At 46.0% G+C, this 21,147-nt stretch overlaps 1 protein-coding gene across 2 annotated transcripts in view; it reads left to right on the top strand.

Moving 5' to 3' along the window:
• LOC144132685 (uncharacterized) overlaps window positions 1-21,147 on the top strand; it is a 114,025-nt gene that overhangs the window by 49,565 nt on the left and 43,313 nt on the right. The window contains exons 6-8 of one of the 2 annotated variants that reach the window (XM_077665279.1): window positions 6,099-6,122; window positions 9,721-9,838; window positions 16,749-16,911. In XM_077665279.1, coding sequence (XP_077521405.1) covers window positions 6,099-6,122; window positions 9,721-9,838; window positions 16,749-16,911 — 305 coding nt within the window. The remainder of the gene's footprint in view (window positions 1-6,098; window positions 6,123-9,720; window positions 9,839-16,748; window positions 16,912-21,147) is intronic. The other variant, XM_077665280.1, reaches the window with a different exon arrangement.

Consider the following 21,147-nt stretch of genomic DNA (forward strand, 5'->3'; position numbering starts at 1 on the left):
CGCGCCATGGACCACTGAGGTTGCTGGGTCATGTACTCTTCAATCTCACGGGGGCCGTTAGCCAAACCGGGGCCTTGGCGCATCGGAGGGGAAACCCTGCAGGCCAAGCTCTCGATATGGGCACCGGCGGAACAGATGACCAGACCCCCCACAGTGGAAGCACGAACGCCGGCGGTCAGGGCCACGCCAGACGTCCACTCTGCGCAGGGATTCTCAATCACACGGGATACGGTGCTGCCCTAGCTGCACGGAGGGTAGCAGGACGTCGTGATGGTTGGGAAAAACTGCCGCTGGATTCGGTGCAGGGCGTTGCAGCGCGTCAGTATAGGTCGGGCGGCAGTAGTCTGTCTGGTTTGGCGGTGGAAATGCCGGTGGATTTGGGGCGGGGCGTCGCAGAGCTTCAGCGTATGTCGAGCGGCAGTAGTCTGTCTGGGTAGGCTGTGGTTCGGCGTGTAGTAGCAGAGGCCTGATAGCTTGCTGCACCTCTTCGCGGAAAACGCTCATGAGGGAGCTGGCCGCTGGCTGCGACGTACCACAAATATTCTCTGGCTCCTCACGGACAGCAGCGCGGATCATGTCGCGGAGGAAGTCGGTATTGCTGTTGAAAACCGGGAGGGACTGCAGGCCCGTTCAGCTCGCTCCCGACAATCAGCGCTGACATACGCGGCGAGCAGTTGACGTCGGAACTCGGGCCATAACGAAGGAGTGTCTTCACGATTTTCGTACCACGTACGAGCACCGTCCTCCAGGCTGAAGAAAACGTTCCTCAGCTTGGCAGCGCCATCCCATTGGTTAAATGCGGCGACACGTTCAAACTGGAGGAGCCAATCTTCCACGTCCTCCAGTTGAGTCCCGTGAAAGGACTTTGGTAGCCGTGGGTTCTGGAGGGTGTAGTACGCGGTGCCTTGCATGACTGGTTGAGGTGTAGGCGCCGAGGGAGAGTCGAATGGCCTCAGCACAGGAGGCAGTCGGCCAGGCGGCGAGGGTGTCTCCAATGGCCCATGCTCAGGGGGCAGTCCAACATTTCGGCTGCTTACCCGGTGGACTGGCGTGTCGACAGGGAGAGGTCCGGGGGTCCTCGGTGTTCGGAGGGGTGTGCGACATATTCCAGAGCGATTTACCTAGCGCACTCCGCCACAAAATGTCAAACATGGGCTGTAGAATCAAGTGGCTAGGCACATGCGGCAAGGAATCAAGCAGTGTCCAGCTGCCAAGAGCACGCGCATTCACTTCTTTGTCCTCAAGGCGCCGCCCGGGGACACCTAGCGGCAATATGAACTCGTATGCGGCCAATATCCGTTCATACGAGACGCATTTGGGACGCATAGGAACTCCTATGTAGCTTATGTGTTGATACGAGGCAACTTTCTCGACCCATGTAGCTCATGGGATGTCCATATGAGTTCATTCGCGACATATATCTCACACACATAGGCTACTTACGAGTTCATAAGAGACACACCTGTTCCATACAGCTCTATATAGCTCGTACGTGAGAGATACGAATTCATATCTGACACATATGTATTAATTCTAGATTTTTGGATAGGTTAGTTGTGTAAATTCGGGAAGATAACTTTTAAACTACGCTCATAAGCATTATCATCGTCATCGGCGTTACAGCACCTAGTGCAGGTCAGAGGCCTCTCCCATGTCTCTCCAATTAACCCTGTCCTTTGCCAGGTGCGGCCATCGTATCCCCCAAACTTCTTGATCTCATCCGCGCACCTATATTTCTGCCGCCCACTGCTACGCTTCCATTCCCTTGGAATTCAATCTGTTATCATTAAGGACCAGCTGTTATTTCGCCTTCGCATTACATGCCCTGACCAAGACCATTCCTTGCTCGTGATTTCCTTTGGTCAAGGATGTATTTAATGAGTGTTTGATCCCTGACTCGCTCTGCCCTCTTCCTGTCTCTTAACGTTACACCTATTATTTTTCTTTTCATAGTTTGCTGCACTGTCCTTAACCTAAGCTGAGCCCTTTTCGTTATCCTCCACGTTTTTGAACCATACGCAAAGAGGGGTAATATACAGCTGTTGTATACTTTTCTCTCGAGGGGGTATTGGTAAACTGCCATTCATGACCTTAGAGAACCTGCCAAATGCGCTCCACCACATTCTTATCCTTCTTGTTATCTCCCTGTTATGATTCGGATCAGCGATAACTACCTGATTTAAGTAGATGTAGTCCCTTGCCCCTTGCAGCATCATGCTACAAATAGTAAACTGCTGTTTCCTTCTGAGACTACAGAACATTGCTTTCGTTGTCTGCATAATAATTTTAGTCGCTCAGTACTGGTTGTCTAACTCAGTCATTTGATTCTGCAAATCGTCTCCTTAGTGACTCAGCAAGACAATGTCACCAGCGAATCGCAGATTACTGAGATACTCTACAATAACTCCTACGCCCAACCGGTCCCCATCCAAGCCTAGGACTACCTCTTCTAAACGGGCACTGATAGCATTGCCGAGGTTGCGTCTCCCTGCTTGACGCCCTTTCTTTTTGGAATTTTATTGCTGACTTTATGGAGGACTATGGTAGCTGTGGTGCCGGTATAGATACCTTCAAGAATTTTACATAAGGCACTTCTACACCCTGATTCCGCAATGCCTTCATGACCGCTGAAGTCTCGAGTGAGCCAAGTAGTTTCTCGTAAAGTATAGGCGCCTGGTGTGAGTAGAGGTTTTTAGGGGTCCATTAGCAATACCTATAAGTTTCACGAATTTCGAAACAGCAATTTTCCTAGCCGCCTTGGCTGAACACATGTTGGTAATCTCACGCGTGTTTGTAGAATTGCTCGCTGGGAATGCGTGCACCACAGCGCCCACTGAAAAAAGTTAAACCGTGGCGCTGATGCCTCGCGACACTCTGGTGTACGTCCAGGGTGAAATAAAGCAGTGCACTGATCCTTGGACGACTGAAGTTTGCGATGCAACTAGAGGGGGGCCAAGAAGATTCTTGAACCATTAGAACCCCACGGGATAAGAAGGATATAAATCAAGAACGGATTGAAGATGAAGAGGGAAATGTTAAGAGGGGGACGACGCTGTGGAATATATTACATTATTACGGCTGATTCATTTATGAGTGACGATGGGGTAATCTCTCCGAATAAAGAAGTGACACAGACAGCATAACGGAAAGAGCCGTCGTACTGACCGTTTTTAGCTGGAAAAAGCGGCGGCAAATATTCGTTAATGTAGAAATGCATGGATAGAAGAAATTCAATTAAGATGATAAATGAAACTTGCCCAAGAACAAGCAAATGCTATTAAAGGCATTGGAAACACTCATAACAGATAAGCAAATGGCCCAAGCACAAGTAAAATCTAATAATATTATTGAAAACACTCATTACAAATAAGCAAATTCTTGACAGCTGGCCACAGAGAAGAATAAATTTGATTTATAAAGACAAAAGAAGACAGGACGAAGACAAAATCTTTGAAAACATCTGTTATATATAAGCTTCGAATGCGCGCGGTGAAATTAAAAAAAAATTGACTGTGGTTGAAGTCTGGTTAACACAAGTTGAATTGCGAAAGCTTCGTTTCCTCGACTCGTCTTCTACGTAGCCTCTCATTCCGACGCTCTCGAGAACTCAAACCGGTGACTCCTGGACGTGGCACTTCTAGCCGCATCTTCGTCACGACGCTTCTCGAGTCGTGCGGCGCGTTCTTCTGGTGTCTCTTGAGCGGGTGTCTCTTACTGGCTTCGTTCTGTCGTTGTTTCTCTTTCGCGCTTTCTATAACATCTACAATACACTGAGGTGAAGCGCATGTATATATACACCCCACGAGGCGACGCCTCCTCTCCCTCTACCCCAGCGGTGCACATCTGGTGGAGCGAGCGGCGACGGCAGCGGCGTCGACTGCGGCGCCATCTGTTGGAGCGCGGTTGCGACGTTGCTATGCAACAGCGGCTCAAGGTCATTCGTCGGCCACGACATACGGCTGAAGTGCGCCCACGAGACGAGCCGAGCTGGCTGGCTGGCTGGGGTAGTGTTGCTTTCGCAAGAAAATGCAGACAAGCATAAAAAGTTATACACTCGAAGAACTTCAAACAACTTCTGAAGCGATATTCGCAAGGATGATAGCGTGATGCAGAGAAATAGTTAGGGGAAACTTTTCTATGCATTTAGTGCTGCTGCAGGCAAGTGGCGCATACGACAACGTAAATAGGGAATTCCTGTAGAAAACCCTTTAAGATGGTCACGCTCGTTATATATTTCATTTCCTAAGGATATATATGGAGATAATAAAGTTGTAACTTTCGGAAAGGAGTAAGAATTATAAATGTCGCGGTAAGCAAAAGAATAGAGCAGGGTTGTCTTCTATGACTGCTGCAATTCATGATTTATCTGATAAATATGAAAAAAAGCTACCAGAAAGTAATCTATGTTAGGATCTCATTTACACAGTAGGTGCAACGGTAATAGACGAGCTGCTGTCTGCTTTCGTGCATGCGGACGTTATTGTACTATCAGCTGATAGCCTGAATGATTTTCAGGCTCTTGTTAATTGCTATGTAAACAACAGATCCGCTCCGGGCTTGACGATTAGCGCAGTTAGGTGAAGTCTGTAGTTATTATCAACAGTTCTACTTGGCTAGTACTTACTATAGAAGCCCACGAAATGCCTATAGACTGGAAGAATATAAATATCTGCTGGTATGGGTAAACTGCAGAGAGAAATTCATAAAGAAGCGTAACTGACTGTTGGGGCTAAAGGGCGATGAGATGCCGCGATTATGACGCATAGGGTTCTTCACAGCTGCGACAAGTATGATGAACTGAGAGGCATTTGGAAAACAGTAATGCTGCCAGGGCTTACTCTTGGAAATGCGGCTTTGTGCCTAAGGTCACAACACAGAAAAAATCAATTCAACCGAGCAGACAATAGATGTACAGTCTGAAGAAAATCCGTAGAAGCAATACAACCTTATACTAGAATGCGGTATTTTTCCCCCGGTTGTCGTTCCACGCTCATACACTGTCCTTGCTGTCCTAAGCAGAATGGAAGGATAGCGCGTCCATCCATCCAAGCAGAATGGAAGGATAATCGCGTCGTTCTGCCTAAGGGTGCAACGCCGCAAGGTTTAGGTTATGTGATGTAGGCACCATCGAGCAAAGAGTGTAGCACCGTAAAGGAAGCTACATATAAACCATTGCGCACATAATGGAGCGCCGCTAGGCCAGCGACATATATGTACTCTGGCGGAGATATATTCTTCCTCCGGGGCGGATAGGTGAAAATGTTTCAAACGCCTTTTTTAGGGAGCGCTTCTCCAAAGCGAGAAAAATGCCCGAAGTGGGAATTAACTCCGGCTGTTTTTCGAAGAAAGGCGCAAATAAAAGCTGGATATTTCTCGTGGCTCGCACATAGAAAAAGTGCATGGAGAAAACAGAGATGCCATATGCTTATGCCGAAAGCGAGCACATGCAGTTTAGCCAATAAAGGTTGCCATGAAGACGCGGAAGCTTGCTCGTATTTCTGCTGAAAACTGCCGAGCTGATCATTCAGTTCCGAAAAAGGCGCCTGTTTGCTTTTTTGAAATATTTGTGGCCTAAAGATAAAGTGGTTGCCATTTGAAAAGTTCGAATACCGTTCACCCATTTCTTGTTTTACAGCAAACGCAGTAGTAGCCTCATTGATCCCTATCATGGCATTTGAGTTTGAGAGGACAAGGTTTCATTCGAAGCACAAGCTTAGATAGGAGGCAGCTGAGCCAGTTACCTGCAATCTCGGTAAGCACCACCTATCAAGCTCAGCCTATGTGAACTCCTATTTTGCCACCCACTTTCACTCTCCAGGAGCTCACGCCACGGGGAAATAAAAATTTCCACCGAATAATTACCTGCTCCCACCTCCTCACACGTGCTCCAACCTCCAGGGTGAGGGTGGAGGAAGCGAAGTAAATAGACACAGTGGAAGTTTTAGTACAGTTGAGCCAGTGATTCGAATGCAGTTTTTGTCGGGTAGCACCCTCTTTTACGTCGAACTTCTATCATTTGAAAGTTTGTTAGTCTGCCACTTATATTAATCAAAATATCCTTGATACTTAGATGCTTATTTTTTGCTTACTCGCCGTAGACCAGCCGCTGCCAGGAGGTCGGGGTAAGTATTTATTAAAAAAATTCCTCTTTTGTCGGCGTCTTGTCGGAGACTGAGTCATGCTTAGATTGGCTTCTCCTGCTGCGCATTACATATCACGAGGGGGAGGGGAGAGGGGGACGGTTGGAAGATGGAGGGACGGCAATCCCTTTAAACACCGCCTGCTACAGCTAGCAGGTGGAGGCTTCACACAGGCTCAAAAAAGATCTGCGGAAACGAGACACGAACGGAGAAGAGGCAAAGACGCACACGAACGCAGACTAAACTTTATTACGCGAAGAGCACAGGGCGTATATTAAGCGATCTCAGCATCTTGTCCAAACGCTAATCAAGGTGCCAGCTATCCTTGAGCATGAATGCGAGGTGAGAGAAAGTGCGATCCAAGAACAAGTTGGACGGGCGGTTCTGCTTGACGCATGTTTGACTCCGGTTCCGAGCTGTACGTTTAAGTGTCGATAAGAAGATTGCAGTATTGATATTGGCCGCGGCGGCCTCTCTTGGTTGAGGTCCAATGCAAAAGCGCTCGTGCACCGATATTCCGACGTACACTAAACGCACTGGCTGCAAATGAATTCCATGTACGCCGACACTTCGGCGCACCAGAGAATCTGTGTGATGTTATGGTATAAAGATACCCTAATTCCTACTAACAGAAAACGCAGAACCTCTGATGACCGCGTCGGTTCGACCAGCACGCTAGGACCGACTACTCCTGTCTTATCATTTTGCTGTTTGAACAAGTCGATACGTGCAGCATAACTGCCGTTGAAACTTGCCGCCACTAAAACGTACATAGTGCCGTGTTTTAAAGCCAATCTTAGAAGAACCAGCTCCGCCGCGTTTCGGCCAGCCGTGGCGGGACGTGTGACGTGGTTGTACCACACAGACCTACGAGAAGGAATGGCAGCGCTGTTACAAATTTTCTTTACACAGTTTGTAAGCTATACAGAGATTTTTGTCAATACAATTTATGTACTTTCTATCGACAAATACTCTGGACCGGTCTATACAGATTAGAAATCTTGTAGACAATCTATAGACAATCTATAGGTTTATGGCCATAGATTGTAGCAGGCTTGTCTCTTAGGCAGTAATGTAGACTATGAACACGCAGAAGAAACAAGAAGGCAACAGAGTTTATAAGGAATAAGTAGAAAGTCTGTAGGTCACGTTTATAATGCAGTGCACTGTTCCGTGCAGATACTTGTGCTCGGGACGAAGCAGATAAGCGAGACGCGCGGGTTTCTAGAGCAAGCTGCGCGTCAAGCCACAAGAGGCCCCACTGCAAAGCATCCATGTTTGGCCGCATTTTGTTCAACCAGCTTGCGCGCACATTTGGAGCTGAGTCTTGATGAGCGCTAAGCGCTCGTGGATACAGCCAAGAGGCTTAGCAGTGCTGGGAATGCTGCGCATAGACAGGAGCTCAGTAAAGACTGCAGAGTTCTTCGCTTCCTCGTCCCCTCGAGGTGCTTATTTGGTGTTGGGCGGGAAGCACATGGCCACAAGATAACAACCAGACGAACAGATGAACTGGTATTTTATTAAAAAAAACATCAAAAACACAGAAGAAACAGGATCTTTGCATTCAGCTACCAAGCTGCCACAAATTTGCGACTTGCCAAAGGCCGTGGCGAGTTCCTTCGACGAAGCCTGACTAAGAACCGCGTAATGGCACGCAACATGCTTTACAATAACCAACTCTGAAACTTCTAGAAGCGGGCGGCGGCGTCTCCCGCCTCTGCGTTCTTGAGAGGTCTGGAACTTTCACGCGCGCCGCCTCGCCAAGGTCGCGGGAGAGGCGGGCCCGCACGGCATCGGCGGCAGCGCGCGCCCTAGAGAATGTACCTACCGCAAGTCTCCTCTTCAGCCTCCAGCGCACCCACCGCAAATGCCTAGCGTGCGCTACTGGCCTTATGACGTCGGAACGCACAAACGTGCGGTGTAGTGGAAGTAATGCACTGGGTCGCCAGCAGCCATAAACACGCTGCTCGACAACATCGGGCCTATGCCAGGATCCAACTACACTTGCGTGCCGCCTACATCGAGACAAGGTAAAGTCGGCAAAGACAAAGTAAAGCCCGCACGACGAACCGCCGAAGTTGTTGGTGGAATCGCGTCATGCGTTGTAACTCTCCCGTGCGCCTTTTCTTGTCCTGTGTTTTCTGGTGTCTCCTATTCAGCTCCTGTTTCCTAACCAAGAGGGAAGCTGTCGAGTTCAGGCGCCTGCTGGCAGAGAAATTTTTTATTCTGACTCTATGTTGCAAAACTACACTGATGTCAACGCGGCGTGCTGAAATAACGATGTCCGGTTTTTTACACGCGTCGAAATATAACCATACGGACATCGAAGCATGGCCGTTCGCGAGCAATTAGCCAACAACACAACGCAACAGGCGCTGATCCCCAACGGCGGGTGAGCAGAGAATTCTTGCTGAATGAGGTCTGCATAGTGTGACATGGTATTGTATAGTGTGCCATGGGTGGTATGGTAAGTGAGGCACAACGCCCTAAAGCTGAAAAGGGCCTATGAGAGGTCCCATAAATGAGAACTTTAGATTCGACCACCTGGAGCTTTTAACGTACCCTTGCTTGACTTGGAAAGGAAGGAGTAAAGGGCAACTCTGAGGTTTATTACGACATATCACATTTAACTGAAGCTACTACTGTGCATTGTTCTTAGCCTTATGATCTTGTGCGCTGCATTTTGCAGCTAACCAGCGTTTTTGTTCAGTGGAAGTGAATTTGCAATTCTCTCTTTCGTGGCTTCACTCGGTCAGCATACATGACGTCATTTGTAGGTCGTCCAATCCGTACTGCGTTGCTCGAGACGCACACTTGTTTTTTTTTCGTCTTTAATTGCTTGGTGTTCATTGTTCTGAAAACATGTTTTCCTATTATTGGAGGCAGGATGAGAAGAATGCGGCCGCATCACTAACCCAAAATAATCAATAATCCTTCAGTGTGGTCATTTAAGGGGTTTTTCTGGATGCTTTTTGTGCACAGCTTCTGAGCAGAAAATTTTAGATTGGTTTCTACGCTTATTTATTTATTTATTTATTTATTTATTTATTTATTTATTTATTTATTTATTTATTTATTTGTTTATTTATTTCCCCAAAGACCCCGGTTAAAGGGCATTACACTGTAGGCATTGTGGTGAATTAAAAAAACGCGCCTTCAGTTCGTAATTATTGTTTTTCTCAAAGTTTAAGTTTAAAGATTAGAATAATTTGTGAGTAGCTGTTTACACAATGATGCCTTTAAAGCGGTCGGACGGTACTGTGATCTACAAATTTAATGTCCATCGAAAAGTGATGCCGTTACTGTGCCGTTTTTATTTGATTGTGTGATCAATCAGTTCTTAATTCCACCTAGATTTATATTAGTGGTTTATTATGACCAGTTGGTAAACTGAAACTTGCGAATTTCATCCCCTTGCTCACGAAACATATTAATCTCATTCATCACAAAGCACCATCGCCAACTACTACCATGAATATGATCTTAGGCTCTCTGCCTGAACGAAATGCATTTGGAAACAGAGTAAGCGGAAACAAAACAGAAGGCTTTAAGTGCCTCAACTCCTGTTATCCACTTTCAGGCTGCAGCGCCAGGAAGCGGAAAACCTCAGGAAATACACCAGTGAGAGAGTCATTCTCAAACCCTCCAAACCAATCAAGGAGTACAAATACTTCAGCGTTTATTCCAAAGAGGAAAAGGTACGCATGCTTTGTACTAGGCTTGCTTTTATGCATTGCGTTTACGGATGCTGTAATCCTCTTTTGGGCATTTCATTAGGATGAAGAAAAGAGCATATATACAGGAAGATAACGATAACAATGCAAATTTAGCATATGCATTGAAACCATTTAAACGAAACAATAAACACAAACAAGGGAAAGACAGAAAAGATAATACGTATTAAGGAGTCGCAGAAACGCAAAATGAACATACATAGTGAAACAAGGAAAAAAGCAGTCTTGCTTCATCCATCGCGTAATTAGGTGATTTGTGAAGCAAATGGCGTCATGTTTGGCGTAACGACGCAGCATCACTCTTTAATTGAAGCATCGCGAGAAGCTCTCCTCTCTAGGGAACGGACAACTGCGCCAGTCTTCTTCCCCGCGGTGCGAACTCTCCACGGCGAGGTACTAGTAGTACAGTTAAAAACTCGACTTCACGAAGCGAAGAGCAACTACGAATTAAGGCGTTAAATCGGGAAATTAGTGAAATCGAGGAAGGTATTTTTTCGCCCTCCGAAATCTAAGATTGCAACATACAAAAGCTACCGCTGCATCGCATTTTCCGGCTACCCGCGCCTGTGCGTGCGATAAGTCCACGGAAGCAGTCCGAATCGTTTGTGCGTGAGAGCGCCTTAACGTAAAACGGATTCGAAGCCAACGTGGCAAGCTCCGCCGACTGTCGAGTCCCCAATTCCGTGCAGTGGCGCATCTTGGTGACCCGTCAAAACAAAACCAGGACCGTAACTTTGGCGCCTTGGTGCTGGTACACTGCGAACAAGCTCCGAGACATCATGGGCAAAATAAGTGAGAATTCACCTTTATTTTGCTCATTTATTCCGAAAAGAACTTAATTAAATTGGCTTTACTAGCAGCTTGTCTCTTTACATCGGGCTATTGAGCACAATGAATCCTATGGGCTCTTGCTAGGGAATGAAAATTTCTTCATTAGATCGGGAACTTCATAAAACTGGGTTTCATAGACTGAGTTTCAACTGCAGTCAGGCACGGAGTTCATGTATTAAAATGGTGCAGTCTGAGGGAGCCTGAATTCGGAGATTAGGTGTATGTCGCGACGCCTATGAGCCCTAAAATAAACTATGCCCAAGTTACGAACTCTAAGATGGCATACGATGCCCACGATGACATCGCTGAGGCACTACTAGTACTAGTCACGCCACTACCTAACAGTATGCTTACCCCGAGGCAAGAAGCAAAGCTAGGGCAAAAGCTCTACACGGAATGCACAGATAACATGAACAAATGGTATATGTAGATGCCGCAGAATACCAAGAGAAACAAGCGTTCGCACAAGCAGCGGTGTACATGCAAGGCAGACTGCTGGTTTCCGGCACAACTAAAACGAGATCCTCAGAAAAGGCAGAAGAGGCGGCTATCGTTCTTGCCATCGTTAACACCAGTGCTGATAATATACGAACCGGCTCTAAATGCGCCATACGCAATTGTGCGAGGGGCAGAATTTCTCAGGCAGCAATGAACACATTGGGTAAAAAAAAAAAACGTTGATAGAATTATTGTGTTTGGGCACCGGCTCACTCGGGGAATCCTGATAACGAAGCGGCACACATCAAAGCTCGACTATTCCTCAACCGAGCAGAGGACGCGGTTGTTTTTGAGAGCTTCTCAAAGGACAGCCTAGCATCATGTCCCGATATTACTAACCATTTTAAACTAGAAAGGAACATCTTAATTTCCTGCATCTGGCAACACCTTAACATACGGGGCAGGAGACCACCTGCAGGTGACTCCAGACGCGATCCTTAATGACTCCTGGCTTACTATCAAAATTTTTTCACAGTGATAACGACCCGTAATGTACGCTCAGTGGCCAAATAGCCACTTACAACCACATATTGTGGGACTGTAAAGAGGGGCCGCCACCAGAATCTCTTAATACAAGTTCCTACTCTCGATCAATGGGAGGCCGTTGTTGGGCAGCTCGGACCTGGGCGTTCAAACCCGGGCCATTGAGTGGGGCTTCAGGCCGCTGTCAGCCGTGGGCTGCTGTCCACCTAGCACGAATCATCTGCATTTTGCCTTCTGACGAAATAAATGTTTTGCAATCCTAGACTGTATACAACCATGCTGGGGCCTGAAGAAAATCGATCGAGACCCGCGATAGAAATGCCTGGGTATAATATTCGAAACGAGAATTTAAAACCTGGAGAAGCAACAAGTTTCAACGCAGAAGATAATGGCGACGAAGACGAAGAACGGCGGCAGTTTTATATGAAGCTCCTTAGACGACAACTCCATCTGCCAAATCTGCTAAATCTGGCGAATACGAGACGACCGCAGATGGCACACTCTGCAAGCACGCACGTCCACATGTTCCGCAGGCCTGTTAAGGCTAACTAGGGCAGCATCCTTACGATTGGTTCAGGTATTTTGGTTACGTAATGCCGCAAATCAGGAGCTGGCAGCATCTTCCAATTTCCTTAAGTAACCTTCATTATGAAAACAGGAGAAATTCGTCACATTCTTACCTGCTGGAAAATGCGTGATTAGCTTGTTCTATCGTGCACTCTAAACGCGAATACGGCTGTATGGGTGTGATAAGGTAGTAAGCGTTCTCAAGCGCACTCAGTTATGAAATAGAGCGCGCTAGAGGACAGCTTACTCCTTCTTTACTGTTGTCTCTTTAGAGTGTACTGCATAAAATGTAGTGCGGTATTCCTTCATGGAATAAGATAAAATCTTCCCTATAGCTTAACCTGAAGATAGTTCGCTCTTGCGATGCATGGTTGGGGTCTCTAGAACACCAGCAAGTATTGAGCTGCGGGAGGGCAAGTAAGTGACGTTGTCTGTTAGACCGCTTAGGATGTAATTTGAGAAACCACACTGTATGACTCGAAGAGAAACTTGGTTAGCTGCATAATTTTCCGAAAATCTGCATTTCTTTCATTGTTTTCTTTGCGCTCGCCATACGGGAGTTCGAGTCGAGCCTCATGTACTTTTGCAGGCTATCTTTTGCGTCTATTACTTCTTCCATCCTACCTCCATGCCACTCACGGTGCGGGTTAGATGTCCATCGAAAAGTGATGCCGTTACTGTGCCGTTTTATTCCAAAAGTTTCGTTTTATTTTCTCCATCTCCTTTTTTTTTCAGGAGCGCACGAGATAACGTCGATAACCTAGCTGTCATGAATGCTGTGCAAGGCTGTGCGTCGTGATATGCGCAGTATGCATATTTATAGCTGGTATTTACTATATTCAGTTCTGCGCTTCAGTATTATCCAAGAGCTTCCGTGTTCTGTGAGCGTCCGGAAACAGGAGCGCGAAATTTTAGCAGCACTGAACAGCGGCGTTAAACCGTTAAGGCAAGCTCCCACACCAGCACTGAAACGGAATTGTGGCAGCCGGCTCGCGATTGCCGCTCTATCTCCCGTCGTCTTGTAAGTTGACTTCCCGCCTTATTTTTTTACCTTTCACGATAGCCGCATGCCGGGTGGTTCCCGTGGCCACCGTCCTCGGGTTGACCATTCTTCCGCCCGCACCACAACAATTAGTAATAGTAGTAGTAGTAGTTAGTACTAGTAGTTGACCATTCATCCACCCGCGCCAGAACAATTAGTAGTAGTAGTAGTTGACCATTTATCCGCCCGCACCACAACAAATAGTAGTAGTAGTAGTAGTGGCGGCGGCGGCGGCAGTAGTAGCAGCAGCAGTAGCAGTAGTAGTAGTAGTAGTAGTAGTAGTAGTAGTAGTAGTAGTAGTAGTGGAAAAACTTGTGGTTCGTCATGTCCCAGCGGGTGGGGCCCATGGTCCAGAGCGCCTGTGCCTTGTCTGCCAATCGGACCCGGTTAACCACCTGTCTCTTTCCTCCAGACCAGAGCTGAGTAGACCAGCTTCCCATATAAACTGGGTGGAGTTTAGGATGGGGGAACTGCCGTGTTATGTTGACACACCCAGGGAGTGTGGAGCAAACCAACCTTGTGTTTACAAACATAGCTGGCACTCGAGGACGCGAGAGCAGACGGAGGCTGAAAAGTAGGGCTGGTGCCCTTAGGATTACATGAAAAGAAATGTTTTTAAACAGTTTTCTGATTTCAGAGTGCACTTACGATGTTGTCATTGCGTGAAAATCACCGAAGTTTATCCTAGAACAGATACAGAGAGTGTGAAACGTCTTTGAGACGCCGTTTTATTTTTAAAACACTGCATTAAATATGCGAAAGGGTTTGGCTGACTAGGTGTGCAGAAGGGAGCGCGGCTTTCTCAAACCATAAGGAAAACAATAAGAAACATTCTTCTCATTTTATAGAATACCCATGGAGACTACTGTTTCTTAACACTGGGCCAATGCGGTTAAGAAGAGTGAGAGAAAGTGTACGCTACACCATTTCGAAGCCATTTTTTTAAAACGCCGCCATAAATTTGTGTTGTGAAGCTGGACGTACAATGAAAAGCCTTTCTATCCTGTGTGTTTACCTGAATAGCGGGAGCTTCCTGTGTAGTCCGACAAGCAGCATTGCGCGCTACATTTGCTCACTAATAATAATAAAGCAGACAGCCTAGACAGCATTACCTGAAAAAGCGCAAGTTCTGGGGCAGAACTTCCGATTCGGATACATGGGAGAGGGAAGGATGTTAGGGATCGAAGGAAGGCTGCGGAATATTTTATGTATCAAGGTGCGTCGTAGTATCCACGAGAATATTTGCGGATTGTGAGCAGGACCGCGAATCCAGTGTGTGCGCACATGACATGGTTACTTTGTGCAGAGCCGATGATTGTATTGTGTAATTTGGGATGGACGATGAAATTCCTTAAGCCGTTTAAAGGCAGCGATTCAGTCGGTGAAGAGGTGTAGCACACTGAAGGCGGAAACGACACGAAGGGAAGCAGTTGCATTGTGAATCACTTCAACATCCATACACTTGGCGGTACAGAGCGTGGTGTAGAGAGAGGCCTTCGATGAAGTCACTTTGTGAGAAGCTCGACGGAACTGCTACGAACTCTTCCTCTTCTCCATTAAAAGTGCTGATATTGCTGTTTTGAGCGCATTTAATTTCATTCGGTCTGTTTCGGGCTGCTCTGTCGTTTGAGCAGAGCGGTCGCACATTCCCGGCTTGGAGTGGCGACCCTCAAAAGCTTTTTGGGAGCGGCAAGGGGGCTACATTAGGGCCGGCACTCGTCGCATTATGGTTTAAGTTATGGGCACGCTCTGTAGACGTAATTCAACGTTCGCCATTGCAAATACCGATTTCAATTTCCAGATTTTTGAAAACTGGTTCGGTTTCAGTGCTGACTGTTACCAGACACGATATATAATCATGCCGCCTAAAACAGACAATTAAAAGCATAATTAGTCATAAAAACTTCATATTCATCATTTTAATACTATTTTAACAGGTATTCACAGTCAGTCTTGCCGCGTAATGCTCCTCTACGACCAGTCCCATGAATATTTCATGACTTTTATGAGAAAAAATCTAGAGGAAAAAAAATTCGGGCCATAGTTCTATTGGCTCCTTTAAGCGGCTTGGGGTCCTCTGCATAACACAGTGCAGGCATGAACTCTTGGCGGCGTAGAACTATGCCCTTGCGTTGCTAATAGGTCTAGATTTACCCTAATCTTTATGGATGGAAAATATAAGCATCCCATTTCTAACGTGGTGGTAGCGGTAGCCACTATGCTCGGCTTTTGGTCCTTGTATTTATTAAAAGATGCAATATATCTTTCTGCAAATTCGCATTTTCATTAAATCAATTTTTATTCCTACACTTCTAACATGATGTCAACTCTCTGCTTTTGAGCCGCTAATCTTCCTATCACTTTTTGCTGAAGTGCACACCAGATTCATTCACGTGTGCCTGTAGCAACATCCGGAAGGATACCACCATGTTGGAGTATAAGGCGTCCAATTGTTTCTGCAGATTTACCACACACAGCACACGTGTCATCATCTTGGTTGAATTTTATTTTTTAGCTTCGCGCTCTAAGACACCACGATCTTACTTCAACGACAAGGGCACTGCCTACTGAGGTTTCAGAAGGATTCCTTTATGATCTGAAAATGGGAAAAGTGGTTTTCGGGCTGAACCGCGTCGTAATGGAAGGGATAAAGGAGGGAGCAAAAGAAGAAAGGAAGAAATCAGTGCCGCAGTGGAGGGCTCCGGAATTATTTCGACCACCTGGTGACCTTTAACGTGCACTGACAACGCACAGCACACGGGCGCCTTTGCGTTTCGCCTCCATCGAAACGCGGCCGCCGCGGTTGGGTTGGAAGCCGGGTACTCTGGATCAGTAGCCGAGCGCCCTAAATACTGAGCCACCGCAGCGGACTTTTCCAATTTCGTTCTAGTTCAACAATCTGCTTCTTTTTCATTACATTAATCCGCTTTTTATGTTCAGCGTGTTTACCTATCGCTTAAAGCTCTATTTATCCGTCCTTGTGTCCTGCGTTCTAACTGATTAGTTCCCTCGCCATTTCCCTCAGCTGTCTGCCAATGCTGATTGTATATGGGTAATGAAATACGCTAGCTTCCCGCCTGTTAGAGTTCAGTTTTCTCAGTCGTGCTTCATGTTATATTTTACTGTGAGGTTCTCATGTTTCTAACGATGCCTTGGCCGCATCTCGCGGGCCATTTCTTAACGCAGGGCTCTTCAAGGCGCATTTTAATTGTGGTGGCCGCCGTATGCCGGCGCCACTGCACCATTCAGTTGCGCCAAGCTTCCACGTCAGCCGACCAATCCGGGATTTTCTTACAGCCAGCCAGGCCAACGCCTATGACGCTATATTGTTTTCTAAAATGGGGCCCTTAAGCTATCATTTTCAAGAAAAAGAAAAAGTATGACTGCATTGATGAGTAAATAACAAACGTTTGCGGCGGTGAGTGTCATATGAAACATGTTTATTTATTACAGACGATTTACGGTGTCGTGAAGATCGAAAATTTCAACCCGCCAGCTAAAATGGACTTGGGCGAATTTAAGAAACCCAGTCATGATGTGAAGTCAGAACGGAACACACTTCTGGACTCGAAACGGATCCAAATCAAGGGCTTCAATATAGACGGCCAGGCACCCGGTAAGTCTTCAGCGTGCTTTTTCAAATGTAGGGAGGGGCTCATATGTCATCTTTCAGAACGTATCTCCCTGTCTGCAAGCACAGATAGATTAACACTATGATACTTATATGCTTGTTCTTTGCATTTTGGCGTGCGTGGATTTTGTGCAGTGCCTTTCCTTCTACAGACACTCGCAGCATGAAAACAACTGGACTTATTATACAAAAAAAAATCAATTTGGTCCTTTGGTGTGATAAGATTATAATTTGTTGAGCCACAGCCCCGAGGGTAACTGCGTATCTGACACTCAAAAACCTATATCGCTGTTGCCAATGATCCGCTACAAATTCTGAATTGTATCCAGGCGCATGACTGTATTAGTTACAAAGTTAACTATCGGGGTTAACCATGCTTGCTAGTTAGCATCATTTGCCTGTTTTTAGGTTTCCGTCAACTCTGGAAATGAGCCCAACTAGCCCAACAACTCACCCTGTTGAAGTATCTTCTTTTCCCCTATCCTTTCCCGCCATCACACCTGCCGGTTTAGCCTCCATGTCTTCTCTCTTTACCTTCTTTGCTGGCCACTCATAATTAGGCGCACAAGACAGTAGTTAGCAGTTGTAACGGCTGGCGCATCACTTTTGCTTCCTTTTTTATTTGAGGAGCCACAAGTTGCAGCCAATTTTTGCCAGAAGAAATTCATTCACGTATAGATTTTTCCCCGAAACCACCTCTGATTGGAATTTAATTCCAAAATAACTTTTTCAAACTGATAATTTCATTCAGACATTAGAAGCACATTTACTTGGTTAGGTTGTCTGATTTTTTGTTCCCTTTCATTCAGCTTTTGTTGTATTGTCGTACACATCTAAATAAGTCTGTAATTAGCATGCTCTGTGCCTGTCCTGCTTGGGACACATCGGCATTCAGTATCTTTAAATAAATAATAAATAGATAAAAGCACTTCCACCACAACACCAAATCTCATGTCATCGCAGGTGCGTCAGGAACGGCTTGCGCGTACAATCTGTTTACCGAGGAAAAAACTGTAGGGGCGGTTAGGCTCTGCCTGAAGGGTATGAGGCTACAGTTTAATGGATAACGCCCATATCAGTGTAATTGGTCACTCTACTTTATGTTCATAGATCGCTGGGAGCCCTCATACCACAACTGGCGGAGTAGTGCAGCGGTTCACGCTTTACCGCATACTGTATCATAAAGATACGGTGCTTTTTGCTTGTGCTAAGAACAAGAAATTATTTATTACAGATTTTTTATTGCAGTGATCGCTGTTCGGAAGCCACGCTCGCAGTTACTTGACCTTGAGAAGGATTTGTTTTGTAATTCTCTTTCAAAAGTGTGCGGAGGTAGTCTTGAGCGTTTGTTGCGCAAATTCGGCAGATGCAGGAATTTTTCACTGCGTTTTAACAGGAGACAGTTTTTTTTTAAATATTAGGCCATGAAATAGCACTTATTTGTTCGATGAGAGGATCTGCTGCGCGCTGTTTCTTCAGACTGCTCTGGGAGAGGAGTATATACTTGCGTATCACACATGGCGAAACATGCAGTTATGACTAATTTTGTAACTCTTTGCAGTTTCATACTTTCGGCTGCAGAATAAAAATGCCTGCAATCTAGAGATTCTTTAATAATTACTGTTTAAAACTAAATCTGTGATAGGACACTGTCAGATTTTGTGGCGGAAGGAAAAGTTAGGTCCTATGTCCTGTGCGCTGTGTTCGTCTCTTTTCTCGGCCTATATCCGTTCGGCAGATGGTGTCAAAAGCTGCACTAGTGTGCTTTGAGAAGACGACGAAGAAGACGATCTTCTGTTGGTGAAGGCAGAAAAAAGCGTGGGAGACAAAGAAAGCTGAAGACAGATTTGATGTATAAAGGACTAAAAAAAGCAGTAATGAAGCTATACCTCTTTTTGAAGTGCGAAGTAATAAAGGCCAGGAAGCAGCGCTTAAAATGCAAAAAAGTCGTCAGACGGATGCACCCAAATTATGTTTATTTAAAAGAGGAATGGGACATGCGTGATGACTGCACAGAAAGGAGAAAGACCATGGATGGCAAAGGAAATAAGAAATTTTAGGAAGGAAAACATGGCGTGCCGAAAAAAAGAACCATTTGCGTGAGCGTATTCCTAGATAACGCAGAAAGGTATGCGCGATAATAGAAACCCAGCAGCCCCTTTAAACTCTGAAATAAAACCGCTCATCAAGGCAACAAACCGCATGGCGCCTAGGTGGCGCTGCTTACTTTTGAAAGCTGCCTAGACAAAGAGACTATTTGCCCTTTTGCCTAGGGAAGCAAATGCGCTTTACGCCGGCCTGCAGTTGTCGCTCTGATTAGGTTTGACTTGGACGAGAAATAGTAATCTGCTTCAAGACACCCCGCCAGGTTCCAGGTGTTTTGTTCAACTTGCTCTGCAAGAAATGCGATACGTGTAAACGCTCCAGAAGCGTTACAGTCGTACATTTCAGGGGCTAGTTTGAATGGATATCCCAAAAATGTTTTCCTCTAAAGAAATTACCATTCTGTGGTTGTGTATTGCGTAACACATTCAGTTAAGGGTGTTTAATTGCAGTTTTATATTTTCATCAAAAGTACCCTTAACAGCACATGTGTAATAATAAGCGACAATATTTTGCTAAAGCGAAGAAACCAGATAGTCCTGAAAACTGATCATGATATGGATCATTTCGGCCTAAATAAAGCTCAATATAAATTTTTTAGCCAGAAAAAAAATTCACTCACTAAGGGGTTAAGCGATGAGCCACTGCACTGAGATGGCAGGTGCTGTCCACTGTGGGCCTAGTGAGACCAAGGTTGCTCTCCGCGAGCAACTTCTCGTTACCAGTCATTGATTTAACTGCCACCTTGCACAACGGTCAATTTCATAACAATCGGGTGGGTAAGTCGTGATGACGCCACAATACCACGTGGTCTAGATGGCTTTGTAGGTTACCGCAGCGGCCGGTTGCTCCTGCTGCCAGGCTTCAAACGGTCGCCAACGCCTATACCTACTCCGGACAATGCTTTCCGAGATGTGTTCACTAACGCTCTTGCGTTAAAAAAAAAACCAGTCGCCAAACGCTACTCCCTCCAAGTTCGAAATGCGTAAAACATTCTCACCGCGAAAAGTTGACGTACTCAGGGAAGGTTTACTGAGACTTACTAGGACGCGAAGGTAGCTGGAAGCTCGAGAGAGGAGGACAACCGCCCCAGGAGCATGCCCAAGGCTAGCCAAGTAGCAGACAATGCAGTGTGCCAGCGCCATCAGCGTGGATAGTAGTCTGGCATTACCCCCCACCCCCTTTCCCTTGAAAGCTACAGCTCGGCGCCGCACTTAAGATCGCGAGCGATGGTGAGCAGAACGCGAAGTGACGTCGCAAGCGTGTGGCTACTGTTGTAGATATGTGTAATGTGGTATATATAAAGCGAATTACAAAGGCTTTGTCGCACAGGTGATTTAAGGAAGATATGCTTAGTATTCACTTAGATGTTAGAGAAACCCACTCTACCCATTAAAGTCTAGTTAGCTAAGGGATGGGAGTTTCCGGGGATGCTCGCATATTGTCATATCGTGTGGAAGAGGGTCGGTGTTTGCTGCGCAGCGAATACATTTTGGCGGTGGGCTGGTGGGGTGACTGGCAAGCAATTATTTGGAGCGACAGAAAGGTGTCTGTCTGTAGCTACCGACACCGTGACAGCTTCTTTTGTGACAGTGTGCGGTAAGGTAATGGACCCGAAATGTGACAGTCAAGGTTCATGTTTCATATGTTTTTCTTTCAGAAACTTGCCATCTCACTGCCGGAAATGTGACATAAGGAACAATGCTCCCCGCTTTTGAAAAAAAAAACGATGTTTTCACAAGTGCCACAATAAGCTGACTCGCAAAATAGTGGAAGCCGCAAGATTCCCGAACTCAAAGACCAATGCGTCAGCACGCCCTCTTTTCCCCTCTCGGGCAAAGATGTTCCATTCCTGTCTAGTTTTATTCAGTTTAGCCTTGGTTTCACAGGCACATTTTACACGCGTTTTTTTTTTAGTCTTTTAGACTTCAGCCGTAATATTTCTTTTGTTTTTAGCTCTGTTATCGTGTTAATTGTTGGCTGTCACTTTTAATTCGTTTTTTAACAGTCTGTTTTTAGTTGTTGTTTTGCGGTGTTAAAAGCCCGGCGCTAGTGGTCGTACCAGGCTACGTAGTTTCGAATGCTTTGAAAAAGCAACGAAAAAAAGCTTACTTTTTT

This window comes from Amblyomma americanum, chromosome 5 (assembly GCF_052857255.1).
Source record: "Amblyomma americanum isolate KBUSLIRL-KWMA chromosome 5, ASM5285725v1, whole genome shotgun sequence".
Taxonomy (NCBI): Eukaryota; Metazoa; Arthropoda; class Arachnida; order Ixodida; family Ixodidae; genus Amblyomma; species Amblyomma americanum.